The 19,727-nt window shown below is 41.6% G+C and overlaps 1 protein-coding gene across 1 annotated transcript; it reads right to left on the bottom strand.

Moving 5' to 3' along the window:
• Window positions 1–201: 201 nt before the first annotated feature.
• CDPF1 (cysteine rich DPF motif domain containing 1) lies at window positions 202–18,295 on the bottom strand. The gene is made up of 4 exons (XM_015870705.2): window positions 18,071–18,295; window positions 9,008–9,127; window positions 6,928–7,039; window positions 202–1,038 (listed from the first exon to the last, which is right to left on the bottom strand). The coding sequence occupies exons 1-4, from the start codon at window positions 18,220–18,222 to the stop codon at window positions 889–891; spliced, it is 534 nt and encodes a 177-aa protein (XP_015726191.1). The 5' UTR covers window positions 18,223–18,295; the 3' UTR covers window positions 202–888.
• Window positions 18,296–19,727: the final 1,432 nt, after the last annotated feature.

A 19,727-nucleotide genomic window follows, 5' to 3' on the forward strand; every position in this document is an offset into this window, starting at 1 on the left:
TCTTTTTTAGGCAATTAAAGAGGTCCATGCATTTCATGCCCAAGAGCAACTAGAGCATGAAAGAGCCTGTAATATATCCATGATTGCTTCTTTAGTAACTGCAAGAAATTCCAGTCTCCAACAGCAGAAACCAATACACGAGGTTCAGTAAAAACACAATGAAAGATTCCAGGACATCATAAAGTCTTAAACAACATAAAATAACTAATTAAAATTATGTTGATTTATTTTAACAGATACATGGCTGATTATCTTAAAAGGATCGTGTAAGCATAAAACAAATGACAGCACCAAATGTGTAGAGAAAGGGAGATGTAAACAGAGGCACTGATATTGACATTAGAATCCTGAGTTTAGGTATTTTTGTGGCTGTCTATCTAGGACATTTTGTCCTACCAGTTTTATTTTGGACTTAAAAATTAAGCCTTGAGTTCCTTCCTCACTGTAATCTTACCAAGCTAGCAATGGCAGATTAACAATTGGCACTTTCATGGACATGTAGTGAACTAAGTCAGATAAATCTCTCAGATTTTTCCTAACACTGTAGGGGCATCAAGAACAATGCAAAACATTAAAACAGCTTGTGGGAAATGTGGATTTCGTTCCTATGCTTTAAGGCTGTTTAGTTTTTGACTACATGCATTTGACAAGGCGACAAACAGGCCCATCCGCCATTCTTCCTGCTTTCTCAGCACCTCAAGGCCATTCTGTTGGCGCTGCCATTGCTGCACCACGATGCTTGAAGCCAAGGCAGTTGTAGAGACGTGTCACTGTTCTGTAGCAGTGAGATAATGAAGGTCGCTGCTTTAAAAGGAGCAACGTGATAGTCTTAAAAAGGAGAGAGGAGGCAGCTCAGCCAAAGAACTCTCTCACTTGGTCTTGAAGTATTTATGTTCTTGAATCCACTTTTTTCCTTTTTGAGCATTTTGACTTGGGCATCCTTTTATCCATATCTTCTTGTATTTCCAAAGGGAAAGCCTGTAGGTTTTCATTCACGCAGGGGAGGCAGAACCTTTTGGTGTAGAACAGACTACATTCCTGTAAAGAAAACAGTGTTAGCTGGACACACAAAATGGAACAGCTTACATTCCCGTCACATTAAACCACATTTATACGTAGAATCTTTATTCTGAATTAAACTGTTCTTCTAGGTTAAAATACTGCAGCAATTTTCCTTTTTCTACTCAGTAATTCTAACATCTGATTTGAGGTACTGAGTGAAAAACAAAGACCGGACTGTAACAAAAGCTAACCAAATAATAAACAATTATGTCGTTTCATCAGCTCAACACTGTAGGAAACAGTTACCAATTTCCTTGCAATTGGCTTTTTCCTTCAAGAACCATTCATGTTTCTTCTGTGGATCCTGGTGTGATCACTAAATAATAAACAGGATGTAATGGCTAAGCTGAGCTGCTGTTGCTGATGGATTGTTCCTTGAGAGTTAAACGCAAATGAAGACATCAGACGGATCAGAACATCTTTCTGGGGGTAACAGATTCTGCGGGTTTCACCTAAACAGCCAAGTTCTCCTCTATCGCTGAATCATTGTTTATCTCCCCAAGGTTTCTCTCTCTGCTGGGGAGATTATTCAGCTTCCTCAACTGGCATTTGAGATTTGAAGTCTCAGAAAGCTCTTCTCGCCAGTTCCCATGAAACAGGCCAGGAACAGCAAGCTCTTAGAATTTAGTTGGATATTTTTCCACAACTACCAGAAAACTTAATTGTCTTTGTAACTTACATGTTTGCGTCACCCTAGGAGAATACTTGAAGTACATTACATGAATATCATAGAGATGTCCAGTAATCAGAATAGCTAACTAACTGAATTTAATTCAGCTGAGACGATTCAACTGAGATACCGTCATTTAACCAAGATTTCACCCATTAACCTCCTTTACCTTGAATAAATGTAGTCTCTGATTTAAAACTAAAAACGTACTAAAGATTGAGTGGACACCCCTTCCCCAAATTACCGAAGGCAAAGTATTAAAATCTGTTGTGCTCGAAGATGTTTTCCCTGCCCTTGAAATGGAATGGCTCTGTGGCCTGACACAGTTAACGTGTGATTCAGTTAAAAGAGTGTTACAGGCCCTGTATTTATTTTCCACACAGTTAGCTCCAACTAGATGCTAGAATTAGTGAATGGGAAGAAGCAAAATTGCTGGAATATTTTAATCTATTTGTAGTGCAGAGTTCACACAACCAGAGGAGAAGCTTATTGAAGTGTTACTCTTTTGCCCAGCAGTGAGACTGAAGTTCACAGTTTTTCCGGCGTGCTGATCACTAAATTCCAAACAGGATTTAATAAGTAAGCTAGAGCGGTGTTACTGATGGATTATTCTTGGGGATTTAAGCATGAATAAAGACATCAGTTCAGATGGATCAGGACATCTTTCTGGTTGCTACTGCAAGGATTTCACCTAAATAGCAAAGTTTTCCTCTTGCCACCATGGTTTGTGGCTGGCCTTTCTCTAAGAACTTGGTTTGGATACTTCCTCATTTGTGTTCTCGCTTTTGTTTCCCTTGTCACTCACTGTCTGCACTTCAACAGTAGGTACCACTTGATTATATCAAAATCACAGTCACCTTGCCTCTGTGTGATAACTTCTCTTCATCCATTGTCCTTTTCTGCACCAGCTGTCAGGCTTTTGCACATTCAGAGCTGTGTGAGGCCCTGCCCTCTGAAAAGCCCCCTGCCTGGTCTCCACAGCCTATTGTTGTTTTTTTTTTGTCCTTCAATATCCTTAATACACTAAGCTGCCAGTTAAAAAGGGAAGATTAGAGTTTAAGTTGGCCTTGCTATTGTTGCTTGTATTACAATATGGCACACAGCCCCCCAGGCCCTCAGGTTAACCTCATGGCTCCATAGGGATGACCACTGCACCGAAGGATACTGCTCAGCAGTGGCAAAGGCAGGAGAGGCTTTTGCTCCACACTGCAGATGGGAAACTCAGACATTAAGACCAAGCTTCTTACAGATATACAGGGGCTCAACTTGTATTCTTTTAGCTGAAATGAGTTGCCAGCTTCTGCTGATTTCCACCTATAGGGCCTATGCAAAACCATGTCTGTGAACCACGCACATCTGGATTCCAGGTACATACACCTTTAGTCCTTTAGACTCCTCTCTCAGTTATGGGATAAGGTAGCCTACCTGCTACAAATTACACTTATGAAGTATATCCAAGCCCTTCTTTGATCACTGTCCTGACAGGGCTCCATCCTTAACTGGACAATTCTTTAATGTTTTAAAACATTCACAGCCAAGTCATGAGGGGGGATATTCATTCAGTTCAGGCAAAACTGAGCTGTCAAAGCTGACTGACAGAGTTTATTTCTCTTCTCACACAGGTCATGTTAAAAAGTAATATAGACAGCAGCATTATTTTTAGCATGCTTATAAAGGAAACCCCATGTAAAGGAAAGGTTCTACCTAACCTACTTCAGGACTGACCTTGCATGACTGAAAGTTGAGTGGAAAGCAGTTGTAGTGTCACGTTTATCACTTAATACCTACAATCACATCCAAGGTCACCGTTTACTCAGCTGCTGCTATGGTGAGCAATAACAGATGCAAATTGCCCCCTTTCTTCATTTCTTCTTTAAAAGTCACTTCTTTTAAGTGTTTAAAACCTATTTTTAAGTAAGAGTTGAAATAAAAGGAAATACCTGCTTTAAACGACTAACATGGTCACCTTACATCATTTTCTCTCCCCCTCAGTAAAAGAGAAACAGGAAAAAGGCACTCAGTCTTTCTAAAGACTTTAAAAAATATTCTTATTATCCCACTTTTTACAGTGGTTTTTGGTTCAGTTTTGGGTGGTTTTTTTTGTATGTTTTAAGACAACCATTAGAGTCACTTCCAGTTGTACCAAATACTTATCAACGATGCGCTAAAGACTGGTTCAGAAGGGTGAGTACAATGCAAGTTGACTGTAAATTAACTTAGTGAGACCTCAGAGACTAAATCTTTAAATCTGAAGACATGAGTTTATGAACATCACATAGAACATAAATCTTGACATTCCCTGGCATAGCAGCTGTAAAGACCCTTCAGCTATCATGGGGTGTCTCAAGAATAGCCTAAAATATGATTATTAGATACAACTGCTAGTAATCTCTTTGCCAAAGCTACGGTCAGAAATGTCTTATTTTTAGTACATTAGTCTAGTACAATATATTTGAATTAACAGAGAAACGTTAGCAACCTGTCACTGAAAGCTTTCCATCATATTGCTCCAGCCCCTTTGCAAACGAGGACAAAGAAAATATTATTTTCTTACTTTCAATTCTTACAACATCATGGAAACAGTATAAGGCTCAGCTGATGTACTTGGGTCAAGCAATAGCAGGAACCAGAAACAACCCAGAGAGATATTATCATAACTCTGGCTCTCCCCATTGCCTTGGATAAGTTTTCACTTTTCTTCTATATCTCTCTACACTTCCCTACGTGAAAGAGGAATAATATGTATTTACCTACTTTGGTGTGGGTGTTTAAAGCATTAATTATCATTTCTGCAGATCTCTTTCAATGTTACCTAAGCAGCATTGCTAAATAGATTTGGAAACCATAGTTGTATGCATGATTCACTATCTGGCCTGGCCAGTTTGGCAAGTGATTTATTTTCAATAATTTATGATTATGGTTTTGCTTTGGGTGATACCATTAGGGGAACCCTGAAGACTTGGGATAGCAAAAAGTAAATACATGACATATTTACACAACAGCTAAAATAGGCAGGAATGCAAAAGGTTTTAAAAGAGGCTTGTTTTTAGCTCACTGCTAATGTCTTCTATATGGTCACACTCTAGATTAACTGAAACTGCTATTGAATATTTTAAAATAAAAAAAACCACACCTGCATTCAGAAGATGACAACTGCATGGAAGAACACTGAGAGGCTGAACCTCAATATTCCTGATAGATTTAATTGCCAGACTTGAAAATATCTGCCAAATCCTTCAAAAATTCAACACACTTGAATTGTGAATGCAAGTAGCAAAATGAGCTCAAGTCTGCCCAAAGTGTGCCTGAGTTACTAATCCTGTGCCATTACATAGGAGGGGTAACCTGACTTGTTAGGGCAAGAATCAAGCTCATTACCCCTAGCTACGTGATCTGCGCTTGCCCATATGCTTGCTATTACTTCAGCTGTTTGCGTCTGAGTGAGGCAACCACCAGCCCAGACAAGGACATTCACTGTCACAAGGAAGACCTTGCTCACATGAGAGCTTTACCTCCACACTGTGCACAAGCACACAACTGTCTTAAGCAACTTGGCTATAGAAACTTGAGTTCAGTGCTCAGGCTTCATCTGATTCCTATAGGAATCTTCAGGTTGTTCCAAAAGAAAAGCAAATCTCAGCTGCAAACACTGATCTGATCTTTGTGTGATTTTCTTTCACTGACATGACAGGAGGGACTTCAGAAGAGACAAACGAACATAATCAGGAAAAAAGGGCTAATTTTGCACGCCTCTCAGAGCAGTGTAATATATTCACGCTTAGTAGAAATTCCCTGCAAATCAGAACAACACTTAAACCTGTCCAAGAATCTCAATTTTCTTTCAGCCGCGTTTCTCCAACCCTCTACATTTTGTGAGCATAACTTGGCATTTATTTTTAACTCAGGAGATTTCCCTCAGTTCCAACACAGAAACTGTCTGGCATTGGCATATTAACTGTCTCAGCTGCCCGCATTATCTCACTTCCTGCTCTGAGGGTGTCCTACCAGAAATATATCTGGCCACTAAACAACATGAGAAAAAAATTCCACACCTTTAGAAGTGCATGTCTTTTATTTTTTCCTTTTCGTTTGGCTGGCTGTTTGTATTAAAACTTGCATTACTAGCTACTTCTGGCAAGAATCATGTCGCTGCTGCTATCCCCTAGAAAGAGCAAACAAAGAGAGGGCTGAAAAGGTTGAATTTGGCAACTGCTGAAGCTGACACTTGAGATTAAGGTGTGCTCAGACACATGCTATTAGCTGCACTCCAGATTTTAGCACATTGCTCTGAGATAAGGAATGACCACTCTGGAAGAAAGGCTGGGATTTGGCTGCTCTTAGGGCAGTGGCGTCGGGATGAACAAATACACGCTGTAGTCCATTTAAATGATCAGGTGACATTTCCTCCTGGGTTGACTCATCCATGCACCCTGACCACTGCATGAGTTCCAAGTTTCTTTCAGCCACAAAACTGACATGCTGAGGAAAAGAGTAGAACCTGAATTTTCTCATTCATTGTACTGTCTTAAAGAAGCACGGTACAGCCTCCAGACAGTGATAACTGTGTAATAACTTGTCTTCATTTTTGCTTTGAACTCACAGCAAACAAAGGGACCAGCCCAGCACCAAGGAGAAGTTATTAAGACAACTGTAATTTTATACCACGTTTCTGGACTGCACTCAGATTTCATAGCTTAGAGTTAGTGCTGGCTGCTATTCAAATTCATTCTTCTTTAGAGAGCTATCACAGCATTGCATAACTCTCCTCTCTGTTTAATTTCTACGTGAGCGCTCGCAAATACAATGGTGAGCCTGCGTTGCCAATGCAAACCTAATAACCCATGGATGTTTGTGTCCTCCTTATGGAAAAAGAATCTACCTTTGTTATAATACAATATACTGTAAGGAGAAACCTAGAGGTCTTGAAGTAATAAGTGAACTCCCCTGTATTTGCATTTGCTGAGAAATTAGAAAAGAGTCTGCACTGTGTTTGTGAGGCTGGAGTGTGCTCCTCTGTAAATGGCACACTTAAAGGTGCTTATTAGCTTTATCACAGGGAAATCAACAAGAACATACAATTAGCCAGCCTTAAAAATAAGACGTTTGGATTTTTGATGCGTGCTCCTTCTCTAATAGATCAACAGAACTGGAACAAAAAGAAGTGATTGAAGAAGTTTGTTTTGTTCATTACTTACAGCACCAACACACACAGTTCTTCTACACAAACTGCACAGAGACCCAAGGATGAGGAATTTTTCCTTGTCAGGGGTGAAAGGGTCCTTCATGACATAACTGTCTTCCAAAATCCTATGAGAGAATAATTTCACACTTTTAAAGGTAAATCTCACCGAATGGGAAGAGTTCAAACAGGGAAATCGGAGAGGCTGAAAGGGTGGCAGACTTTCTTTCCTCCTGGTGTTGCATGAGGCAATGTAGCAGCTACGCAGCTCCCTTCTTCAAATCCAGTACTGTCTATAATACTTTTGCTTTCTGTCTATAATACTCCATTATCTAGCTTTCAAGATCAGGGCAATCGGTGATAATCCCAACACTGTCTTATTAGGCATTTTTTTAGTGCTTTGCTTTCAAGTATTTCTTATGGTCTGCTTTCATGACAGGTACTCCTTCACACAGCCACTTTTAGTACTTTCTCAAGTTATTACCTAAACTTTAAGTAGGATTTCCCATTTCAAAGCTGAGTACACTGAGTATAAAATGAGACTTTACTGCTCTTAGTTATGTCTGTGCTATAGAGCTATGGTTCTCAACACTTGCAAGCAGGAGCTGCTAGCACAAAGCATTACAATAATCCAATATATTCTTCCTTTGTGTTGGAGACTGTACTGCTTGCTTCAGGGTAACATTTATTAATAATCTGCATTTATTAATAAATTGGCAACCTGCTTGGGAAAGATAAAGCCTTATTCCTTCTGGGAGCTCCAGGCAAAACAATGCAGAAGTCAATTTGGTGTCTGTCTGCACCCTGCAAGGCTGGCTTATTTCTGCATATATATAATCAATCTTGACTTCTGTAATAATATGAATTAAAATACATATTTAAAATATACTGTTAACTCATACTATCATCTTTTAATTGCCTGCACATAGACACATCTATGTACATGAGCATCTGTAGGTGCACTCCTTTTTCCCTCCACTCATACAAAAAGTAGCATGGCTTAAGCCTTTCACTGTTCCATTGTTAGCAAGAAGCAGGCATCTTTACATGGCAGATCAACTCCTTAACAAGTCCTCCAGTGCATAAACAAAGCTTAAGTTAAGCTGGATAACCAAGCTTAAGTTAAGACTGGTTAAGATTTACATTCAGCTTTAATCCAGACTCTTTATGAAAGTACCTGATCAAAGGAGGTCCATTTTTCTTCTGAGTGGACAAAGGGAAAATCAGTAGCACTGTGGGATTTAGAATGATAAAAATACAGCTGTCTAAGGATAACAAATCTAATCTCAGGCAAAGTAATTGGTGATCAACAGCTGCTCCAACTTTATAAGAAACCGCACAGTCTTAGAAGGGTGAAACACCAATTATATACCCGATTTCCAGTTTGTTCCTGAAATATGTTTGCCTGATGGATTTGTTGACCAGGAAGGCCTCAAAAGAACTGCTCACACATTTAAAGCTAAGTGCATTGTTTTGTGGTGAATATTCTGTCTGCAGACAAAGCATTAACTACATTGTTTCTGCTCAAACTATCCCTGTTTGGCAGAGATAGAAAAAGCTTAAGTCTTCTAAGAAGTAAATATGTACTAAATTGCCACACATTTTAAAGTATGCCCATGAATTGTCTAGTAGGAAAAAGCACTGCTGTTCAAAACTCCACATGTCAAACAGTTCTTAAACCATGTATTTACCATACCTATGAGATTCCTCCTGTGTTTACATGTTGCTCAGCTGACACAGCTGTGAGGCATAGGCTATACCCAGAAAGGTTGCGCTGACAGTCAACAGTATTCTAGTAAGAAAATTATGGTATAGGTAATTGTAGGGTGGCCACTAAGTTAGGAAATAGGCAAAATACAAGTCTCTCCACAGTACTGAAGCAGGATAGGAAAGCTGGTTTTTGCTTTCAGTATTAACACTGACACTTAAAAGAAATTTCTTTCTTATGGAAAAATAAAGTCACCGTATACCAAACCTTAGATTCAGGGTCAATATGGCATATTACTGGGTTAAACAGCACACGCTATTCTGCAGCACAAGGTTTCCAATGCCTAGAGCATAAATGAAGTCTGTAAAACATGAAAGGTTATACTTACACAATAGAGTGTGTGTTCGGTGGCTTCTGCCCATAGTATGTGTACGGAGCTGTTAAGCCACACAGCTGACACTTGAACTGTCCTGTAGGCTCAGGTTTTTTGGGAGGATCCATCTTTAAGCTATTAACAAAAAAAGCAAAAATATTTGAGCTCCAAAAAGCAGTTATGGGAGCATGCCTGAAAGAAGATGTGAGACAAACAGCATTGCAAACTAAATTCCAATGGAAAATTGGCTGTTGCAAATACTAACTAGTAAACATTTTTTCCCAAACCAAGTTGTTTTCCCATGTCCCAGTTAAGTTTCCAGATTTCTTGGACAGAAGTCTAGAAATAAAAACTTGCCTATTGGAGCCTGATCCATGAAAGAATTCAGGTAGCAATGCACATGACTGTGATCTGGAAAATCTAAGTCCTGTGCTCCCTTAGTGCCTCTCAGGCCACAACTTTCCATCGGCTCTGCAGAATCCCAGTCCAGTTCTGCAATGCTCATCTCTTCTACAAATGGAGCTAATGAAAAGGCTTGGCAACCTGCTGATGAGGCAGGTGGGAGTAAAGTGGGTGCTGCAAAGATTAGTTGTGTCTTTTTCCTTGCATCTGGTTCACCTCCTTGTAGTTTTGGGAGCTTAGCTCTGACTCCCTGTTCTTATCTGGCTCCCTATGGAAACAAGGCTCATGTAGTCACATCTTGTGTAGAGAGAGTGTTGGCCCATTCAAACCACACAGGACAGAGAAGCAGGTCCCCTCAAAAACGTTTATGTTCTCTACCTTATAAGAAAACAGAAGAGGGAAGGGAGACTGTTTTATCTTTACTCAGAATACCTGTGTAATTCTATAAATCAGAGAACACGCATACAGGAAAGCTATTGTCCCTCTTTCTGAAAGGCGTCAGTCACCCACTACAAAGATGTAGCTATCAACTACAAGGTGGAAAATAATACATGGTGTGCTCCATCAGCTCCGGTGCTTACAATACTATTTGTTTAAACTTTTGGCCATGGATTTCCATTTGGGAGCTTATCCTACACTGATATCACTTTATTTGAGAGCCACACACTGAAGCTTTCAGAAAGCACAGTGCTGCAAGTATTCTTCCAGGACTGATTCTTATGTGTAGGCATGATCAGATCAAACACAGCTAACAACGTGCGTGCCCAAAACATGCCCGAGTCCATGAATGTAATGTAATCACTTGTTTACAGTTCAGGAATCCTTGCTCACCTGCACCATTTTCCTGAATGGACACTTTCACTCTGCACCTGGCAAGACAACTTGAACTTTTAATTAAAGTCTTCCCGCTTTGTATGGTATGCAGTTTTCAGCTGTAAACCTGTCAGCTTTTTTAAGTGAACCAGAGCTGGCGTCAAGTAGTTTAGAAGGTAGACACTAGGAACTCAGATTTAGACAGTATCTCAGCCATCATCCAGCTCCCTTCTGCCAAAGGACAGCATCCCCCTTCTCTTAGCTTTCCATGTGCACGCTTCCCCTGCAGAGCTGATTCAATTCACTAAAGCTGTGTCTCTATTTCAGCCCGTTATGGGGGTATGCTTTGGGAACTAACTGTATGACTGTCCCCAGTTGGTCTGCATCATGGAACAGCCTGAAAGCCCCCAAACCAGACAGTTTCAGATCAAACTCAAGTGATGTTCCAGAAGCATACCAAATATGCCCCAACCTGAATGTCCAACTAAAGGGCATTCAGTCTACAGGATAGGAATACAGTCAGAAACACCCTGATGCATACAGAGTGGGTATCCAGTACCTGGCATCAAACACGTGGGTTCATGGCCTTGCTCTTATAGCATCACACAATTACTACTAGCTACTAATGTAGTCAAATTCAAAGAACTACTATTTTTTTTCCTGCTTCTTTTGTGAACTAAATTGGCTTGCAGAGGAATCCAACAACTGCTAACAGCAGTAGATGGCAAGAAGTAAAACCACAGTGCCAGAAAGGGAGGGCTGAGATGAGGGACATGTATTTTCCCTTTTCAGTGACAGTAAGTTGCTATTTCTGCTCACCCTGTGTGGTGAAACTGAATCCTTAGAGACATATGCTACTAAGGTGAATTGAGGGCAAGGTGAAGTAGAGCTGTGACTACTTGATATCTAATATTCCAGAAGAACAGGGAGCCCCAAGATCCTCAAATGTTACAAGGCCTCATTGACAGACATTCAGTCCATAAATTCCTTCTCTGTTAAAATGTGAAATTTAAGTTCAGGATTAGTTACCCTCACCTTTTAATTCCTTCAACCACCACCATTTCCACTGCCATTCCTGGCATTTCAGTGGTACGAGTTCTTCACATGTAACACAAACGAGTCTGGGTACTGGTTTAATAAGTAAATCCAACTCTTAAATACCTTAGGCAACTACATTTTCTGGAAAGTGATGTAAACCTTGGATATTATGTATTTTACCTTGCCCACAGGGATGTTGAGGAAATTTAATTAACTGAAATGCTTTCAGATTTTCCAGTTAGATATAAAGCATGTATGCGGTATGTATTTCTCCCTGAATATTAAAATTAGGATTCTTCAAACTATACACAAACTGAAAAGAGAAGTCTGCTTTCTGAATCTCGCATTTTAGGTTTAACATATAAGTAAGTGTCCAAAAATACCTAAAGTTACCTCTGTGTCAGCAGCCAGTAGCAATAACAAGACACTCATCTGTCTGAATGAAATTCAGTCTAGAACACTGCATGCAATTTTTGGTTATCTTCTTTTGTTACACATGGGAAATAATTAACCCCATAGGGTATGGAAAGTCACTTGAATTAAAACAGACAACATAATCACAGTGATCCTTCCATTAAAATAAAGCAAAACACCAATTAAGAAAAAAAACAACATAAAAGAAAGATAATTATGGCAGCGGGGATCGCAGACTTGGACTGAATATGTCCTTATTCCAAGTCAGAAGAACAGCCCAGGCTTCAGAGATGAAGTGTGTTGGATACAGGGACACCAGCTCTCTTATAAACCTCTGGCATGTAGAACAGAATCTGTTCAGTGACTACCACTGGGAAGGAATGATATCTACGTACAAACACATTTTTGGCTATGCCAGTTGAAAAGCATATGACCCTGCCTGCAAGGCACAGGTGAACTCACAATGCTTTCCATTTTAGTCCAGGCTTATACGTCACTAGTATCAGCTGTAACAAGTTTTACTTCATTGGAAATAGCATTTGTTCCAAGAGTTTGTCTACACAGCAGCACTTAGGAAAGTTAAGGTTACTAACTGGCAGTGCAAAGCTCACACGCATACAGATTTCAGGACCAATGCTCCCATTCGTAAGTAAAGTCTGTTACATAACAAAGCAAGGTTGTCATACTTATGCAAAAAAAAAAAAAAATAAATAAAAAGAAATTTAAGTGTAATAAACTTTTAGTTTCTGCATGTGCTTCACACCTTCAGTCTAAACCATCAAACACACGCATCCCACTCTCACACAAAGCTTTAAGTACTTCCAAGAATCACAGAATCACACAGAATCACACAGAATGACCCAGGTTGGAAGGGACCTCAAGGATCATGTAGTTCCAACCCCCTGCCTGGCAGGGCCACCAAACATACACATTTACTAGATCAGGTTGCCCAGGGCCCCGTCCAACCTGGTCTTGAACACCTCCAAGGACGGGGCATCCACAACCTCCCTGGGCAGCCTGTTCCAGGGCCTAACCACTCTCCTAGTGAAGAACTTCCCCCTAACATGCAACCTAAATCTTCCCTCTTTCAACTTGAGAAGCTCATCTGCAATTAAAGAACCTTATTTTTATCTCAGATAACAAATGCACAGAAGCATTTCTGGGATAGATAGACAACGACAGTCTATATACACAATCTTTATAGGATGCGCATTATGAAAACTATGACAAAGTATCTGCCTCTCCTCCAAGCAGCTGTACAAAGTAAGAGTGAGGATGAAGGATCTCTTGAGGAAATAAAAGCCAAAGAGATTAATTCTTTTATCACCATGACAGGTAAATCTGCCACCTCCAGCGACTCAAGTCATCAGCAGCGCTAACACTGGGTATTTCTCCTTTCTCTGGGATTTTTTAAAGCACCACGTCCCATTTACATGCCAAATGTCTGGATGGGATGTAATGAAGAAATGTTTAAGAACAGCTTGTTTAGAACTGAATTCTGCGTTTGTCATCTTGGCTGTAAGCCCCAAAGCACTTTAACACATACTTACTTTAAGCACATGCATAGCTCTTCTGAAAAGAGCAATTCTGCTACCCACACGTTTGATTATGAAGCAAAACACTGAACGAGCATGCTCAGCACAAACCTGCCAAGTCAAGCCCAGAATGCTGCAGGACATATGTGAGGTTGGCCCACACGTCAAGGCAAAAAGCAACGCACAGACTCGAATGCCATGCTGAAGAAACAATCGCAGCAAAAGAAAGGAGCAAGTTAGATAGCACTGTTCTAAAGGTGTTTCTCCACGCCGTGATTGATACATGATACAGATGGAGGAAATGGCTTTCAGTGCAATTCTCTAGGGACTCCTAAAAACTTCAGGGCAGTTCTGCTTGGAGCGTTCTGCTAACAGGTCTGGAAGGCAAGCCAGAAATAATAAATCACCACTAAACTGTAAGGGTCAGTTGCAAAGCAGTGACACAGATAAGTAATCTGATTTTCTCTGCTTGGAACCTTGTTAGCACAAGTCTTTACAATGTACAGGTTAAAGCCCCTTTTGATATTACACAAGGCTCGTGTATTTCTAAATCACTAGTAAACTAAAGAAACTATAAAAGAAACAAACTGCTTACAAATAGACGTAGACTTTCATTTGAAAGAGCGTCAGATAAAACCAACACTGACACACCTTTAATCCTCTCCCATTAAACCCATTCTTTCTCCTGCCAAGATTTTCCTGCTGTATCCAATGATCATGATGATCTATTAAAATATTCACAGCTTGATTCTCTACGGAAAGGAGTGCTATTGAAAGGCTAGGAGCCACTGAATACATAGCCTAGTAAACACCAAGTTATTCTACAGTGTTTGGTGTGGTATAAATTTAAACCCTCATCAACATCAGGAATGTACTCACCTCTTTCAGAAAAAGAATCTACTGCCTCACTGCCCAGCAAGTAGATAAAACAGCAGAACCTTCTTCCTGCTTATTAATCCCCAGGTGAACAGCTCTCCCTCCCTCCAGTTTCTTTATGCTACTGCCCTGAAGGCACACTTAGAGCAGGGAGGCAGCCAGTGAGGGACCTTTCTTTGAGCTGACTTATCTTGGATTCACCATGAATAAGTCGAGACATGCAGTTTAGCTAAGTGTGGCCATTTGCAACTTTTACCTTTATTACCTCTCACAAAGATCACTTGACTGAATTCAACTTGACTCATTGCAGCAACTTCTCTCTTCAGCTGGGTGCTGGTATTGCTCTCTCTGCTCAGAAGGAACTAAGATCACAGCGGGACACAGGCTTCCCTCAAGGTAGAGGTCAGATAACAGGCCCCAAGTCCCGCTTTTTAATGACAACTAGTGGCACTCCCCATGGCAGCAGGACAAACAGCCCTGCCAGGGGTTATCCCATGGGGCCAGCCCTGGAAGGTGGACACAGAAGGGAAAGTGAGCTTGTTTTCTGAGCACCTGGAGAGGAACATTTAAATAGAGTGTGCCAGATGGCGGAGCAGAATAATATAGACTTTTTAAAACTAAAAAAACTTTCCTAATGTAAAAAGGTTTTAGGAACGCAAGATGAATCTCAAAAAGGCACCTGTTAAAGATGGGACTTAACAACGCTGAGAAACAAACAAAAAACCCAGCACCCTGGCCCAACCACTCTTTACTTGAATATGGCAGCCAGCCAGCTCTGAATTACACAGCACTTCTCAGTAAAGAATTTCAAATTAGGTGAGAATTTAACAGCTTCACGCAAGAATGCTGCTACAGGGCGCTGATTAACAGGCACACACTACTGCCCCCCAGTGGAAATGTCGGAGCAGCACAGCTCCCTTCATCCCCCTCATTACTTCTGCTCTTCCAACAGGCCTTTCTAGGCAGAGCACAATGCTTATCACACTGTGATTATTACATATCCTAATGATTCTAAAGGAGAAATGGCCCATAAGAAGACAAATCGGTTGCTCTCCTTGCAGCAGTTATAAGGCCGTGGGGGAGAGCAGCTAACGCAGGAGACCAACCAAGTGAACCCACTGAATGGAACACCAGTTCTGGATTACAGCTATTCCTTGCCAAAAGAAAGGCACAACAGATCTGAGGTTTAATTTCAGTAGATCTCCCTTCTGGTATAGGCACAATAAAGCATGCTACAGCCATATTTTACCCCATCCTGAACTTTGTCTTCCCTCCAAACTACAGCTCCCTGTTATAGCTTTGTTAGATTTATAACTGTGGTGCTGAGGTGAAGATAGTAAGGCTCTATTAATACGTAAGCTATTATGCTTCCCCTTAATTGTCCTTTAAGAAAAGGTATGGAGGACCACATGTACCACTCAAAGTATCAGCATGGTTAAGTACAACTTAAACATAGCATGACACTGTTCAACAGCATAAAAATAGGAACACCAAGATTTTGTGGAAATACGGGAGGAGGGGAACAGTGTATCAGAGAATAAGACACCGCAACTTGACATAATCCCTAAAGAAATAAATATAGCTTCAGTGATTTATCTCTCTAGAGGAAGCAAAGTTGGTACTGATAGAAATACCCTCTGCTATGTGGGTTGCATGTTACAGCGTCCTTGCTGTGAGAGGCAGTGCTTGTTTTTCCCTGAGATCAGCAAAACGTTAAGCATTGAGCAACTTCAGGGAAGAGAATTCTTTCCAATAAATGTGACTGATGGGCTCAGTTCGTCAGGGCTGAGCTCAAGGTGAGGACTGCATAATCTAGTTAATGGAGTTAAGCAACCCCTTTAAAAACAAAACACAAAACCGATGAGGTGTGGTGGCATGGGGTATCTGTGTGGAGCTTTGAGAAAGCCCAAGAACACAGAACAAAGTGCTGGACCTACTATATGCATAGCACTCTAATGCATACAGCCCCACAGACCTTCCTGCAGGAACATCCATTTCCCCCAAAAGACACATTCCTCAGATTTCACTGTCCCGAATTATGTGATCAATGAGCATCAGCCACCAAAGTGAGAGACATCCCTAGCATCTTTGATAAAGGATAGAAGCCCACTCTCAGATTCCTATCTGTTCAGCAAGAGTAACTGGGGCTGAGATCCCACTTAGATCAAGTACAAGAACATGGGCTGCAAGGTGGAGCTAACCAAGTAGCAGAGTAGATGGGGGTATACTCAGAAATTCAGTATGCCCTTTGTTTGTGTTTTAAGAGTGCGCTGGATATAGCCAGAGACGGCACTTTAAAATGCAAATTACAAGTTACAAATTTAAATGCACATCTCCTTTTTAGACATACATATACACAAATAAGTGGTGTTAAACAGAAATAACTTTACTTAGCGGTAAGAAAATTGTGACAAAATAAATAAGCAGGTAGGAGAAGACTTTTGGAGACAGTGTGGTTCATGCGTCAGCTGCTCCTTAGAACGAAAAAACAGGTTTAAAGGGTTCTCTTCACCAGGCACTGAGAAGAGGAACGCTGCAAAACACTCAGTGGCCCCCTCTCTTTTATTCTGGCCTAAAGGAAACATGAGTAATAATAACTTAAAAAAAATAAGGAATAAAAATCCCAAGCCATCACAAGGTTTGTACTCTTTATGGCACTTTCAGTTCAGTGAGTTGTTTTGGCAGTAAAAGCTCTGTTTCAGCAGGAAGGAAAAAAAAAAAAAAAGGCAGTGCAAAGAATGTACAAGCTAGAAAGTTTAGCAACTCAAAAAACCCAGGGAGAGAACTCCCATGTCAAGCTGGGTTAATAACTGCATGATGTGCAGATTAGAATTGTTAGGGACTCCACCACTGTTCCTGATGATATGAGTATGCTGTGTTTGTAGAGATGTCCTTCCTCTACTTGAAGCAACATGCAAAGTGATGCTTCTGTTGTAACACCTACTTTGTCTGGCAAAGTTCTCCAGTTATTTGGAAAACAAAGGCATGAGAAAAGAAATGGCACAAACTCAGAGCACAAAGGATTGAATTTTGTCTGTGTAAAATATACTGTTTCAGACATGAGGGTATAGTTAATGAAACACCCTCACTCATGATTAGTTTGTCAAAAGGGGTTGGTATCAGTACAACTTGTATTCCACACCAATGAAGAGGAAGAAATCAACTTGAGGTGTCTTCACATTGGCACACTTCTCCTAGTCCCTCCATGTTGGTACATTGGTAAAATTACAGCAGGGGGAAAATCCTGGTGGAAAACAACTCCACAACGCACAGACCTGTGAGCCCTGGGATAGTAATTGCCAGGGCACAAATCCAGCTCTTTGATTCACAGATGCACAGAGATGGAAGAGACCTCATGACATTATTCAGTCCGTTACACCAAAGACACAACTATTTCGATGGCAACCTGTAGTGTACCTGGAGATGCTCCTACCTGCTCAAGTGCCTTGGAGAAGACCAACCTCTCTCCTATGGCAGAGAGGCCCTTTCTCATGTTACTGACACATGCAGACACTTACTGGGGATTCTCAAGAGCAAATTCTGAAGGAAACTGTCTGTCAAATCTTTTGCAAACTGCCTGTCTCCTCCACATTCTCAAAGAGGTGCCTGGTTGTCTCCACAGCTCTGCTGTTCTCTCAGTACAAGGCCACGAACACAAAGCACACCAGGCTTAAGTGCAACCTCATACTGGAAACAGCCAGGGATACACAAAGGTTTCCTCCGGACTCCTTACAGCTCCTCTTCTGCGCACATCCACAAGCATCACTGCACGCTGCCCTCGCACTGCCATTCACTGGTGCTGGAATCCTTTCCAGAGCCGCATCCCACAGCAGCAGCCTCAACGGAGGTAAAGCAACCCGTGGCCGCTACGTTCTAACAGACATGAGGGTTCACACGAAGATCCCCCCACAGAACAGGAGGGAGCCGTGACCGCTCTCCGGGCCGGCCGGCCGTGCACTGTGGCGGCACACGCCCCGCTGCGAGCGCCCCTCTGTCCCACCTGGGCGCGGGGCTCCGTCCTGCCGCCGCCATCCGCGCTCCGCTCCTCAAGACGGGATCCCGAGGTCCTCGATCGCGGCCTGCAGGGAGAAAAGGAGCGGCGTTTTGCAGACCCCCAACACGCTGCTGCCGCTCACGCCGCTTTGCTACCATTAAAAACTGTCAGCCATCGCTACCCGGCGGAACTCCGCTTCGTGCTGCTTCCGCCTCCACTGCGAGATGCCGTAACGCCGGGATGTGCCCCGCCCTCATTAAAGGGACAGCGCCTTATTAACCTAAGGCCTTGAAACCAGTACTGGTGACAATTAAAAATGTAATAAATGACACACTGCAGTTTGTTCTGTTGCACCTGATTCGCTATAAATGATGTTAATGTATCCGGGAAAATATGGCACTGGAACAGGCTGCCCAGGGGGTTGTGGAGTCTCCTTCTCTGGAAACATTCAAGACCTGACTGGACGCCTACCTGTGCGACCTGGTGTAGGGAACCTGCTTTGGCAGGGGGCTGGACTCGATGATCTCTAGAGTTCCCTTCCAACTCCTAGAGTTCTGTGTTTCTGTGGTATGAAAGGCTGTCCCTCTCATCTACACAGGGCTCTGTAAGAGAAAAAGACATCTGAAATTAGTTGCAGCTGCTAAGCTGAATGTTACTGGTCACCAAATTTCAACAAGGAACAAACAACTGACTAAGTAACTGTGAACTGCAGTCTCAGGAGACTGCCTCATCCCTTCTTCAGACACCGTGCTGTGAGCTGGGCTTCACAGCCCACAGGCACCGTGGTGGCCTGATACTGTGATCTCTGTGAGCTCAGGGCTTAGCTGGTCAGAGAGCATCACCTCTAGGGCTCTCAGAGCCCAACACAAGGGCTAGCAGAAACACATCAGGTAACGGTTCACCTACTCAGACAAGAAAATACAATTCCTTAATGAGTTACATGCAGGAAACCTTACAGAGAGTGCTGAATGACCTCCAGGTGTCTCTAGAGACTGCTCTGTGACAGCAGTACATGCTCCTGCACCGTTAATCACGCTCTACCTGTGGCAACAGAAATGCAGGTGTGCTGACTTAAATTCTGTGCTCACCGTAACTTGATTTCTCTCCCTCATGTTTTTGTTGTTGTTTTTTTTTTTCTTATTTTTGTCAGCCATTTGCATCTGATTTAAGAACAAGGACTTCTGGGGAGAGGCCAGCATACAAGAAGGTAAAGCCACTACAGAGCAGCCCGAGCTGAAGTCCTCCTCAGGCCTCTAACTCCTTTCCTAACTGACATGTAAAACTGGACTTGGCTAAATTCACTTTCCAGGTTAGTTGAACAAGTTAGAAAAATATATACAGATATAAACCACCTGCAGAGATCCCATGCATCTGTAATGTAATTAAAGCCTGTCCTCTATGGATTTAATATAATAATAATATTTATTATTTATTATTTATATATTATTATTGTTGTTATTATTATTATTGTTGTTGTTGTTGTTGTTATTATTATTATTTTAACCAGGGTTACTCTAGCTCTGTGTTAACAGCAGTTATCTCCAATTCATGGCAAGTTTCTCAGTCACAGTAAGCTAGAAGGAAAAATGCTAGTTACATCTCTTAACCTGTATGGCCCACTTTGTGACACTGATGAATCACTCTGATTTAAGATCTGAAGAGA

Source organism: Coturnix japonica, chromosome 1 (genome assembly GCF_001577835.2).
Source record: "Coturnix japonica isolate 7356 chromosome 1, Coturnix japonica 2.1, whole genome shotgun sequence".
NCBI lineage: Eukaryota > Metazoa > Chordata > Aves > Galliformes > Phasianidae > Coturnix > Coturnix japonica.

Coding starts and splice junctions, on each gene's coding strand:
- CDPF1 (XM_015870705.2), bottom strand. CDS start 18,222: ATGGTAGCAAAGCGGCGTGAGCGGCAGCAGCGTGTTGGGGGTCTGCAA. Junction 7,040..9,007: donor CCGAACACACACTCTATTGT/GTAAGTATAACC, acceptor ATTCTCTCATAG/GATTTTGGAAGACAGTTATG. Junction 1,039..6,927: donor GAACTGTGTGTGTTGGTGCT/GTAAGTAATGAA, acceptor TTTTCTTTACAG/GAATGTAGTCTGTTCTACAC.